The 13,465-nt window shown below is 35.5% G+C and overlaps 1 protein-coding gene across 1 annotated transcript; it reads right to left on the bottom strand.

Annotated features, from left to right (window-relative positions):
* Positions 1–8,200: 8,200 nt before the first annotated feature.
* LOC141674168 (uncharacterized) lies at positions 8,201–8,644 on the bottom strand. Its single transcript, XM_074480889.1, has one exon. The coding sequence runs from the start codon at positions 8,642–8,644 to the stop codon at positions 8,201–8,203; it is 444 nt and encodes a 147-aa protein (XP_074336990.1).
* Positions 8,645–13,465: the final 4,821 nt, after the last annotated feature.

Genomic DNA, 13,465 nt, shown 5'->3' with positions numbered 1-13,465 from the left:
TCAAGAACTTAATAAGCTTACGATCAAGAACAAGTATCCATTATCTCGAATTGATGATTTGTTTGATCAGCTGAAAGGAGCCAAGTACTTCTCTAAGATTGATTTGAGATCCGGATATCACCAATTAAAGATCAAACCTGAAGATATACCAAAGACATCTTTCAGAACAAGGTACGATCATTATGAATTCTTAGTGATGTTTTTTAGGTTGACCAATGCCCCAGCTGCATTTATGGACTTGATGAACATAATTTTCAAGGAATATCTGGACAAGTTTGTCATTGTGTTTATTGATGATATTTTGATTTACTCAAAGTCAACGGAAGACCACGCGGAGCACCTAAGGACAACTTTGGAAATTTTGACAAGGGAGAAGTTATATGCCAAATTCTCAAAGTGTGAGTTTTGGTTACATGAAGTTCAATTCTTAGGACACGTGGTAAGTCACGAAGGGATCAAAGTGGACCCAGCGAAGATTGAAGCTATTACGAATTGGGAAAGGCCAAAAACACCAACAGAGGTTAGGAGTTTCTTAGGACTGGCAGGATATTATCGAAGATTTGTTCAAGATATCTCGAAGATTGCGACGCCTTTGACGAAGCTTACCAGGAAAAATGAGAAGTTTATATGGAATAAGGAGTGCGAAGAAAGCTTTCAAGAATTGAAGAAGAGGCTAATCACAACACCTGTTTTGTCACTTCCAGATGATCAAGGGAATTTTGTAATCTATAGTGATGCTTCTCATAAGGGATTAGGTTGTGTTTTGATGCAGCATGATAAAGTCATTGCGTATGCGTCTAGACAACAGAAACCTCATGAGCAGAAGTATCCTACTCACGACTTGGAACTAGCAGCGATAGTATTTGCCCTAAAGATTTAGAGACACTACTTATATGGAGAAAGATGTGAGATTTATATGGATCATAAGAGCTTGAGGTACATATTTACGCAAAAGGAACTTAATATGAGACAGAGGAGATGGTTGAAGTTGATCAAAGATTATGATTGCATGATTAACTATCATCTAGGAAAAACGAATGTGGTGGCATATGCATTAAGCAGAAAAGAAAGACTGAACATGTTGATGATACCTGAGGAATTATATAAGGAATTTCAGAAGTTGGACTTGGAGGTCAGAATTTGTAAATCTGATGAAGCGAAGATGTACAATATGACTTTTCAACCAGAATTGTTAGAGAAGATAAGAAAGTGCCAAGAGGAAATAATGGATCAGGATATCAATCGGTTGGTTGGAGAAGAGTTATGCACCCAGAAGGACGATCAAGGTATTCTTAGATTTTCATCCAGAATTTGGATACCACTAGTGGCAGAATTGAAGAATGAAATTCTATAAGAAGCTCACAATTCAAAGTATTCCATTCATCTGGGAAGTACCAAGATGTACAAAGATTTAAAACAAAATTATTGGTGGCCAGACATGAAGAGAGAAATTGCGGAATGGGTTAACAAATGTTACACGTGTCAAAAAGTTAAGGCGGAGCACCAGAGACCGAGTGGATTATTACAGCCACTAGAGATTCCAGAGTGGAAGTGGGAGCACATTGCTATGGATTTTATAGTTGGCTTACCAAGGACGAAAGTGAACCACGATGCTATTTGGGTTATACTGGACAAACTAACCAAATCAGCACATTTCTTGCCTATCAATGAAAGATTTTTACTCGATAAGTTGGTTCACATATATTTGAAGAAAATAGTAATGCGTCATGGAGTCCCTGTATCTATTGTATCTGATCGAGATCCACGATTCAATTCAATATTTTGGAGAAGTTTCTTAAAATGTTTGGGAACTAAGTTAAATATGAGCACGGCTTATCATCCGCAGACGGACGGCCAAAGCGAGAGAACAATCCAAACAATCGAGGACATGTTATGTGTGTGTGCCATTGATTTCAAAGCAAATTGGGATGAGCATCTGTCCTTAGTGGAGTTTGCTCACAACAACAGTTATCATGCCAGTATCGGAATGCCTCCCTGTGAAGCTCTTTATGGACGCAAATATCGATCACCGGTATATTGGGACGAAGTCGGAGAACGTAAGATACTTGGACCCGAATTGGTACAGCAGACAAAGGAATTTGCGGAGGTTATTTAGAAAAGGCTAATTACAGCACAAGATCGTCAAAGGAAATATGCAGACCAATCCAGAAAGGATATGGAATTCGAAGAAGGAAATTTAGTGTTACTGAAGGTGTCACCGTGGAAAGGATTATCGAGATTCAGAAAGAAAGGGAAGTTGAGTCCTAGATACGTTGGACCTTTTGAAGTTTTGAAACGTGTCGGCAAGGTAGCATACGGATTGGCATTACCCCCGCACATGGAGCATATTCATAATATTTTTCACGTATCGATGCTTAAGAAGTATAATCCAGACTCTAGGCATGTAATTGAGTATGAGCCGATAAAACTTCAGACAGATTTATCGTATGTATAGAATCCAATAGAGATTCTAGAAAAGAGAGAGAATGTATTGAGAAATAAAGTTGTGAATTTAGTAAGAGTATTGTGGAGAAACCCAAAGGTTGAAGAATCAACCTGGGAGTTAGAAAGTGATATGCAAGAAAAGTACCCTCAGTTGTTTACTTAGAAGATTCTGAGGACAGAATCCTTTTAAGGGGGGGATGTAAGATCCGGGACATGACGTGTAATTATTTTTATCAATAAATGATTATTATGTGATTACAATGTGATTTTTGGTGATGGCGAGGATCCCCAATCGAGTGTGCCAGCTAGGCTTACAGGTTGACGTTGAATAAGCTAGCAAAAGATGTGTGGCTTAGTGTGTGTTAAAAGTTTGTAATAAAAGTTGACTTCAAATGTATGATAAATAAATTTGGGATTTGGTACGTTTGTAGTAAATAAGTTTGTGGCTTGTGGCCATACTTTAAACTGTTGCGATCCTTGATTATGGTAAGTAGGGTCATTGCATATATTATCATATATATTCATACACATGTTTAAATATGGTATGTGTATGTGTTGTGTGCCCCAAACTTCTGACCAGGGTTTGGAGGGCGTCACGGTATCTATAACTAATATAGTCTACAATGAATAAATATCAAAATCCGACTCATTCCCTAAGGGAATTAAGATTTAAAACTATTTTTAATGGATTCAGGTCATTTTTCTGAGTTTAAGGGCTTTTGTTCCAATTAAATCGGATAAACGGTTCAATTATAATGTAATAAATAAGAATAAATCAAGTATTGCTCAAAATAATTAATTATTCAATATAATCGAACCTCAAATATATTATTAAAAAATTATCTAGGAAACATCATATTTAAAAATGATTTTCCCTAATTTTTAGGATTAAATAGCATTTATTACAAATTATGCAATTAAACTGATTAATTATAAAATAAATAATCAATTTAATTAAATAATATGTAAATAAGAAATAAATAAATAAATAATTATATTTTCAAATTTCTAAAATAAGAAAACAGTTCAGATTTATTTATAAAATAAATCTAATACTTAATCAAATTAATTAATTGATTTATTAAATAATTAAAACAGAATTTTTGAATTTCTAATATAAATGTATAATGAAAATAATTCAGAAACGGGAATTGGGTTTTGAAGATCAAAACCGTGTTTTGCAAAAAGGAAAACAGGTCGGGTCTGGGTTGTCAAGAATAACCAGCCAGTGTTCTTCACAAGCGGAGTTTTGGCGAGTGGATTCCGGCTCGAGATGAAACGATGCGATTGACAGAGTGTTTTCACTCCCCAACTTCCCAGGAACTTAACTTTGACGTCCTCTGCAACCCCCGTTTCTTGGATCGTCTTCTCCGGCTAGAAATGTAATAAACGCCGTCGGGCTTTGTTACAAACTCTGGCGACTTAATTCCCATGGATTCAGGCACCGTTTGAGTCGTGTTTTATATGGATCCGATTGTAAATCATGTTTTAAACAACAATCAAGCATCAATTCAGTCTCATAACCCCTATAACTAATTTTCCGATCAAATCAACCAAAAATCTAGCCAAAATCCAAACTCATCACTTCGTACATGAAAAATTACAAATAATAGCTTAAAATAAAGCTTCGGACTCCTATAATCGAAGCCCTATCATCAAAATAACCTCAGATTCTTATAAAACCAAAAACGATTAAAACAAATTTCACATAAACCCTAAAGTATAAACTATTAATTCGAGATATCATTTTATGTAATTAATAGTGCAATTCCATCATAAACAATCATATAAAGCTATTTTAATGATGAATAACATCTAATAACCCCTGAAATTAAAACCCCCAATTCACAGTATGAACCCTAATTTATAAAATTTAAAATCTAGAATTCAAAGCATGAAATTGATACTGTTAATAGAAAGTAGAGATCACCAACTTTAATTTGGTTACTTACAAGATCGATTTGGACAACAGAATCACTGATTACTCTTCAAGCAAATCCAAGAGCTTGTTCTTCACCCCCAAAGTTAATTTTCTAATTTAATTAGTTTTTAATAATTAATTTATAATTAATTAATAATAAATCACCTATTTATGGTAGTCATAAAAATACCCATAATTACAATTAAGGCCCTAATTATAGATCTAATAAAATTAATTGGCCCCTAATTTTATAATTTTTGGGTATAAATTTTGAATTTTAATATATCCAATAAATACAAAATATATGTCAAAAATTCCCAAAAATTATTAATAATACAAAAATGCAAAGAAAAATAATACTTGATAATTTCATTATTCTATAAAAATAAAAATGTGATTTTTGTGAGGCTTTTGACACGCAAAGGGGCCGAAAAAGTCATTTTTCGCGAAACAAGAAAATTTATAAAACGACTGGATGTTCATAATATCGATAAGGTATAAGCCATACTAGGAGAAATAAGGCCAATGATTTTATATTAATTATCAGCTATCAAAACACTGTTTGGGCCATACAACCTTTGATATAAAAGCATTTGACTTATAATAAAACACCCGATAATTACCTGGAACACATTCTGACAAAACAGAATACACATAGCATATAACAGTTAGGGTTTTATAACTCAACACACTTAATGACATAATAAAACACATAAATCATCTCTATTAGGATATAATACAAACGTAATTTCTCAGTCGTTACATCCTCCCCTTAATAGGATTATGTCATCAGAATCTCGCTAAGAAAATAACTGGGGATACTTTTCTAACATTTCATTTTCAAGCTCCAAGGTTGACTCTTACATCATAGGATTTCTCCACAAGACTCTCACTAGTGGTACAGATTTATTCCTCAATACTCTCTCTTGCTGGTCTAGAATTCTTATTGGTTGTTCTATATAAGACAAATCAGCTTGAATCTCTATCGGCTCATATTCTATTACATGTCACGAATCAAGATTTTATTTCTTAAGCATTGACACATGAAACACATTATGGATATGCTGCATATGGGGCGGTAAGGCTAACTTGTATGCGACCTTTCCGAATCTCTTCAAAATTTCAAATGGACCAACGTATCGTGGCTTTAGTTTGCCCTTGTATCCAAATCTAGTCAATCCTTTCCATGGCAATATCTTCAGTAACACATGTTCTCCTTCTTAGTAGTCCACATCCTTCCTGGTTTGATCTGCGTATTTGCATTGTTGATTTTGTTCTGCTTCGAGTCATTTTTGGATAAGCTCTACTTTTTCCTTGGTCTGCTGAATCAGTTGTGGACCTAGACTTTTACATTCTCCAACTTCATCCCAACATATAGGTGACCTACACTTCCTTTCATATGAGGCTTTATAAGGTGGAATTCCAATGCTAGCATGATAGATGTTATTGTAAGAGAATTCCACTAGCGGTAAATGTTCGTCCCAATTGCCTTCAAAATCTATGGCACATACATGTAGCATATCTTCAATTATTTGAATCGTTCTCTCACTTTGCCCATCTGTCTGGGGATGATAAGAAATACTCATGTATAATTTAGTACGAAGGCATTCTTGAAACTGTCTCCAGAATCTCGAATTGAAATGTGGATCTCGATCAGATAAAATGGATACAGGAACTCCATGTCGCATTACAATTTCCTTGAGATATAAGTGCACTAACTTATCGAGCGAGGACCTTTCATTGATTAGGAGAAAATGTGCGGACTTTGTTAATCTGTCAATAATAATCCAAATCACATTATGATTTGCTCTGGTTCTCGGAAGTCCCACTACCAAATCCATTGTTAGATGTTCCCATTTCCATTCTGGAATATCCGGTGGTTGTAGTAATCTGCTTGAACGTTGATGCTCTGCTTTGACTCATTGGCACGTATAACATTTATTGACCCATTCAGCTATTTCTTTCTTCATATTAGGCCACCAAAATTTTTTCTTTAAATCTCTATACATCTTTGTGCTCCTGGGATGAATTGAATATCTTGAATTATGAGCGTCTCATAAAATTTCTTCCTTCAATTCCGGTACATTGGGTATCCAGATTCTTGAGAAAAATCGTAAGATTCCTTTGTCATCTTTCTGACTTGTAATCTCTTCTCCTGTCAAGCTGTCGATTTCTTGATTCATTACTTCCTCTTGACATCTTCTAATCTTTTCCAATAGTTCTGGCTGGAATGTCATTGCATAATTCATTTCAGTGGACTTTTCTGGAATACAGATTTCAATTTCCAATTTATGAAACTCTCTGATCAATTCTTCTGAGGATGTAAACATATTTAATCTTTCCTTTCGACTTAATGCATTTGCTACAACATTTGTTTTACCTGGATGATAGTTGATTGACACGTCGTTGTCTTTGATTAGCTCTAGCAAATGTTGTTGTCTCGTGTTGAATGTTTTCTAAGTAAAAATGTATTTCAGACTCTTATGATCCGTATAAATTTCACATTTCTCTCCATAAAGATAATATCTCCAAAGTTTCAGTACAAACACAATTGCGGCTAATTCCAGATCTTGCATCAGATATTTTTGTTCATGAGGCTTTAGTTGTCTAGAAGCATACGTAATTACGTTTCCGTGCTGCATTAATACACATCCAAATCCTCGATAGGAAGCGTCACTGTAAATGACGAAATCTACTTGATCATCTGGTAGCACAAGTACATATGCGGTTACTAGTCGATTCTTTAATTCTTGAAAGCTTTCTTCACATTTTTCATTCCATGCGAACTTTTCGTTCTTTCGGGTGAATTTGGTTAATGGCGTAGCTATCTTTGCAAAGTATTTAACAAATCTTCTATAATAACCAGCCAATCCCAAGAAACTTCTAACCTCTGTCGGTGTCTTTGGTCTTTCTCAATTTAAAACAACTTTAATTTTTGCTGGATCGACTTGAATTCTTTCAATACTGATTAGGTGACCTAGAAATTGTACTTCCTTTAACCAGAATTCGCATTTCGAAAACTTTGCATAAAGCTGTTCTTTCCTCAAAATTTCCAAAGTGATTCTTAGGTATTCTGCATGTTTTTCCCCACTCTTCGAGTAGATCAAGATGCCATTAATAAATACAATGATAAACTTATCCAAGTACTTTTTGAACACTTTGTTCATCAAATCCATGAACGCCGCTGGTTTATTGGTCAGTCCAAATGCCATTACGAGAAATTTATAATGTCCGTATCTAGTTCGAAAAGTAGTCCGAGGAATATCTTCTTCCTTGATCATTAATTGATGGTAAGCTGACCTTAAATCAATTTTCGAAAACCACGTCGCTCCCTTCAGTTGATCAAATAAATCATCAATACGTGGAAAAGGATATTTATTCTTGACAGTTAACTTATTTAGCTCATGATAATCGATACATAGTCGCATACTGACGTCTTTCTTCTTTATAAACAATAGTGGTGCACTCTTTGGGGATACCTTAGGCCTTATAATTCCCCTATCCAGAAGATCTTAGAATTGCGTCGTCGGTTCTTTCATTTCAACCGGTGCCATTTGATACGGAGCTTTCGAAACTGGTTCAATACCCGGTGCCAGGTCAATAGTAACTCGATTTCTCGATCCAGAGGTAGTCCTGAAAGTTCATCTGGAAAGACAACAGGAAATTCACACACCACGGGAATGTCTTCAATTTTTGGATTTTTTTTTCCGTATCCAATACATAGGCTAAATAAGCTTTACATCCTTGGCGTAGTAATCGTTTCGTCTGCATCATTGTTAGGAATCTTTGCTTCTGTTTCTCGCCTTTAAATGTTACCGTTGCATTTGCTTTAGTTCACAGATTCACTCTCTTATTCACGTAATTGATTTGGGCATTATTCCCAGCTAAACAGTCCATTCCGAGAATAACATCAAATTCTTTCAACTTGAAAGGTATCAAGTCAACAGAGAAGTGATGTCCCGCTATTTCAATATCGCATCCTGGACATATCCGGTTTACGGGAACTTGATCGTTATTTGCTAACTTTATAATTAATGTTTCGCTCAATCGTTGGATTTCATAACACAATTTATGAATAAATTCTTCAGAAATAAAGGATCTTGTGGCTGCAGAATCAATTAATACTTTTGCATCTACAGAATTCACAAGAAGCACACATGCAACCACGTTTGGATTCTGCAGTATTTCTTTCATCGACATATTAAAGGTCCTTGCCTTAGGCTGATTCTGTTGTGGTGGTGGAGGTAATGCCAAAACCCTTGGAATACTGGATGCCATGGCTACTCCTCTACAATCCTTAGCAATATGTCCCTTTCTTCCGCATTAGAAATAGGCAATCTCTATTTTCCCTGTTGGGAATTCACCAGAGTAGTGTCCCTTTTGCTTGTATTTGAAACACGTGACATTCGGCTTATTACAAACCCCCGTATATTTCTTTCCACATGTTTTGCAATCCGGTAGTGGTGGTCGGATGATTCTTTGTTGATTTGGGGCTTGGATCCGGTTACCCGTTCTCTGATTGCCTTGTTCTGTCCTTCTAAAATTTGTATTTGTCCGAGCTTGAAATCCCAGTCTCCTGTTAGAACGGCTCTGAAAACTTCCTTGTCCCTTTTCCTTTTGGGACGCCTCACTTTCCCCTTTAATAAAAATAGCTTTCAAACCACGGCCGTGTAGGTTGTTAGTTCAAATACTGCCACTCTGTTACGAATCCACGGATTCAATCCCTGTTGAAATCTCTTAGCTCATTTCTCATCAGTATCAACCTGCTCCGGAATAAACCTAGCCAATTCAGTAAATTTGGCTTCATATTCAGTGACTGACATATTCCCTTGATTCAATTCCAAGAACTTGATTTTCATCTGGTTCTTCATATAGAGGGGGAAATATTTTTCCAGAAAAAGCTCGGTGAATCTATCCCAAGTTACGACGTCGTCGCCTTCTAGCGCTTTCTTGGACTCCCACCATTAGTTAGCTTCCCCCTTCAGGAAATAACTAGCAAATTTTGTTTTCTAGTCTGCTTGCACTTTAACCAGTGCGAATTCTTTCTCTATCTCCTTCAACCAAGCCCTAGATTTAGTGGGATTCGCTGAATCTTCAAATTCTGGAAGCTTTACCGACTGAAACTGTTTAAAGGTAACAATAGGTACAACTGGTGGTACTTGTGGCTCATGGCGAAGTGGTTGCTGTAACATCTGCTGTTGGAACTGTTGTTGCTGTTGTTGCATTTGTTGCTGCATCATTACCATTTACTGTTGCATCAGGTGAAACATTTGGTCCATATGGTGGTTATTGTTTTGCCCTTCAGTATTATCATTGGATGACTCAGTTCATGCCTTTCTTTCGGGTGCCATTTTTCTGATAATAAAACAAACAATTCTTTTTAATAACTCTGTTAAATGATTGAGAACAAATAAGAAACAATTTAACTTGTATTAAAATAGAAAATTTAAGTGATTTAAAAATTTTAACAATTCGTTTAAAATAATGTCGAATAATCTGAACCATATCATTTTAAACACTTCTTTTATCTTTTATCTTTTTTTATATAACAAAATTTAAAAATATGAAAAGACTATAAAAAAGTAAAGTAAAAATAAATGTTGTAAAGGCTGGATATTAAATAAATAAAAGAAAAGAGATTGAAAAAGGTTTATTTTATAAAACAAACATCAGCCACAGGTGTTAATGCTTAATACAAAAAGGTCTATCACAACTCCTACTGATACATGCCAAAATGGGGTACTATGTTAGATATATTTGATAATGTCATGGCTAATATGTTTTATGTTTAGATTTCAGATCTTATTTGAACAGAACAAATCAGTACTTAACTGATCAGTACTTATACTGGACGTCAGAACTTAAGGGATATCAGTACTTATGTTATCAGGAGATAGATATCAGAACTTAAGTGTTGAAGGACGATCAGATAAGGACAGTAGCTGATTGAAGTTAAGAAGATCAAGATAAACATAAGAAGAGATATGCATGAAGAAGGAATTCCGTGAAGAATGGAATACTTGGAATAGAAGATATCTGATTGATATATATTAGGAAGCAGAATTATATTCCATATCAATTAGCGATTATCTTGTAACTGTGTAGTATATAAACACAGACATAGGGTTTACACTATAAGTGTTATCATTATTGAGAATATTATTTACTGTAACCCTAGCAGCTCTCGTGATATTTTGTTCATCACTGAGAGATAACAGTTCCAGATTGTAACAGAGTTTATTGTTTCAATAAAGTTTGTTTTCTGTTACATAAGTTCTTGAAGTTTGATTTGATTGTAATAAACACTGTATTCACCCCCTCTACAGTGAAAGTGTGACCTAACAAGTGGTATCAGAGCCTTCTGTTAACACACATACATTTAAAGATCCAAACACAATCATGTCTGACACAGAAACTCAAGCTAAGCCTACCAAAACTGAGGAATCATCAAAGACATCAACTCAGAGTCGATATGAGACTATCAGAGTTCCCATATTGAGACCATCTGAATATCCCATATGGAAGGTAAGGATGACCATGTTTCTGGAAGCAACAGATCCAGAATACCTTGATAGAATCAAGGAAGGGCCTCACAAACCTACCAAGCTCGCTGTTGTAGTTGCAGGTGAAGCAGCAAAAACCGTACCAAAGGAAAAGAGTGATTACACTGCTGAAGATATAGCATCTATTGCTAAGGATGCCAAGGTACGACACTTATTGCATAGTGCCATTGATAATGTAATGTCAAACAGGGTAATCAACTGCAAGACTGCTAAGGAGATATGGGATGCACTGGAGACAAGGTGTCAAGGAACTGAAACAGTTAAGAAGAACAGGAAGACAATACTCACTCAAGAGTATGAACACTTTGACTCTAGGACTAATGAGTCATTGACTGATGTATATGATAAATTTGTCAAACTCTTGAATGACTTGTCATTGGTTAATAAGGAGTATGATCTTGAAGATACAAACCTTAAATTCCTGTTAGCTCTTCCTGAATGTTGGGATTTGAAGGCAACAACAATAAGAGACAACTACAATCTTGATGAAACAACTCTTGATGAAATCTATGGAATGCTCAAGACTCATGAACTTGAGATGGAACAAAGAAGCAAGAGGAAAGGAGGAAAGTCAAGGACAGTTGCTCTCAAGGCTGAAGAGGAATCCCCCAAACCACCTTCCTCAAAGAAAGACAAGGGTAAAGCTCTTATCATAAAGTCTGATACTGAGTCATCAAGTTCTGAGAGTGATGATGACTCAGATTCTGAAAGCTTGCCTGAAACTGATGCTGATGAGGAGATGATGAAGCTGTGTGCTCTTATGGTGAAAGGAATCACAAAGATTGCATACAGGAAGTTCAGGAAGGGAAAGAAGTTTTCCAGAAAAGGCATAAGTTCTGATAAGAAGAATTTCAGAAGATCTGAAGGAAGAGGAGGAAAGTCTGACAGAGGAGATTACGCTAATGTTAAATGTTATAATTGTGGTGAGAAAGGCCACATATCTCCTGATTGCAAGAAGACCAAGAGTGACAAAGGCAAAGCTCTTGTCACAAAGCAGAAAAGCTGGACAGACACCTCAGACTCTGAAAGTGAGGAGAACTATGCATTGATGGCAAATGCTGATAAATCAAGTTCTGAGAGCAGTTCTGAAGCTGCTGAAACAAAGGTACCTCAGACTACTTATGCTTTTCATACTGATGATATTAATGAGTTGAGAAGATATCTTAAAACCATGTTTGTTAGTTATAGAGATCAAACTTTAACATGTGAAAGATTAACTTCTGAAAATCTTGCTTTTAGGAAAAGAAATGATTTCTTAGAAAAAGAGTTAGTCATGTTCCATCAAACTCGGCAGGATAGAGATGATGCTTTTTATGTTAGGGATGAAGTGCTAAAAATGAATGAATCTCTAAAAACTGAGTTAGAAAAGGAGAGAGAGATTATCAGAACTTGGACTAACTCTGGCAAAATAACTCAAAATTTGCTAAGCAGTGGAAACTGGAAAGAGGGCTTAGGTTATGGAGAAAATAAAAATGAAAAAGGAACTGTAGAAATTAAGCCTGTTGATAAGCAAAAGCCGAAGTTAAAACCTGTTAAGTTTGTAACTGAAAAATCTGAAAATGAGAAATCAGAAGTTAAAAAGGAATTAGCTTCTGACAAACTAAAACAGGAAAAGACAGCTGAAGTTAACATAGGCTTAATGACAAAGAAGCAGCTTAAGCATAAGCTGAAAGATGTTAAGAATGCAAACAAGGTAAAATCACCTAGGAAAAACAGGAATGGAAAGGAAGGTGTGAATAAAAGCAATAACTATAAATCTGTTCCTGATGCTCCTAGGAAAGCGTGTCATAACTGTGGAAGTTCTAACCATCTGGCTTCTTTTTGCAGGAAGAATAAGAATATTAACTCCTTATCTACAAAATCAGGAGTTAAGAGTCAGTCTGTTAGATACAAACCACAAGATCCTTGTTTTCATTGTGGTAGTTTATGGCATTCCATTTATACTTGTAAGGAATATCATAGTTTGTACTATGATTATTATCAAATAAAACCTTCTTTAAAGAAAGTTTCTGTTGTTCCTTCTAGTGTAAGTTCTGATTCAAAGTCTGGTAGTATAAGTTCTGATAAGAAAACTGTTAACATAAAATCTGATGCTAAATCCGCTGCAAATGTTAACAAACCTAAAAAGGCCAAAGGATCCAAGCAAGTCTGGGTCCTTAAAACTAATAATTAGTGGTCTTTTTGATTGCAGGGCAACATGAAAAATATTTTAGTTCTGGACAGTGGATGTTCAGGACATATGACTGGAAATAAGGCCCTGCTATCAGACTTTGTGGAGAAAGCTGGCCCAAGTGTTTCTTATGGAGATGGCAACATTGGAAAAACTTTGGGATATGGCAATATCAATCTTGGGAATGTCATCATTAAAGATGTAGCTCTGGTCTCAGGACTTAAACACAACTTACTGAGTATAAGTCAAATATGTGACAGAGGTTATCATGTTGATTTCTTTGCAGAACATTGTGAAATAGTTAGTAAATCTAAAGAAAAAAATTGTTCTAAAGGGATTCAGGCGTGGTAACATTTATGAAGCTAA

This window comes from Apium graveolens, chromosome 7 (assembly GCF_009905375.1).
Source record: "Apium graveolens cultivar Ventura chromosome 7, ASM990537v1, whole genome shotgun sequence".
Classification (NCBI taxonomy): Eukaryota; Viridiplantae; Streptophyta; class Magnoliopsida; order Apiales; family Apiaceae; genus Apium; species Apium graveolens.
This window is presented reverse-complemented; position numbering and strand designations above follow the sequence as displayed.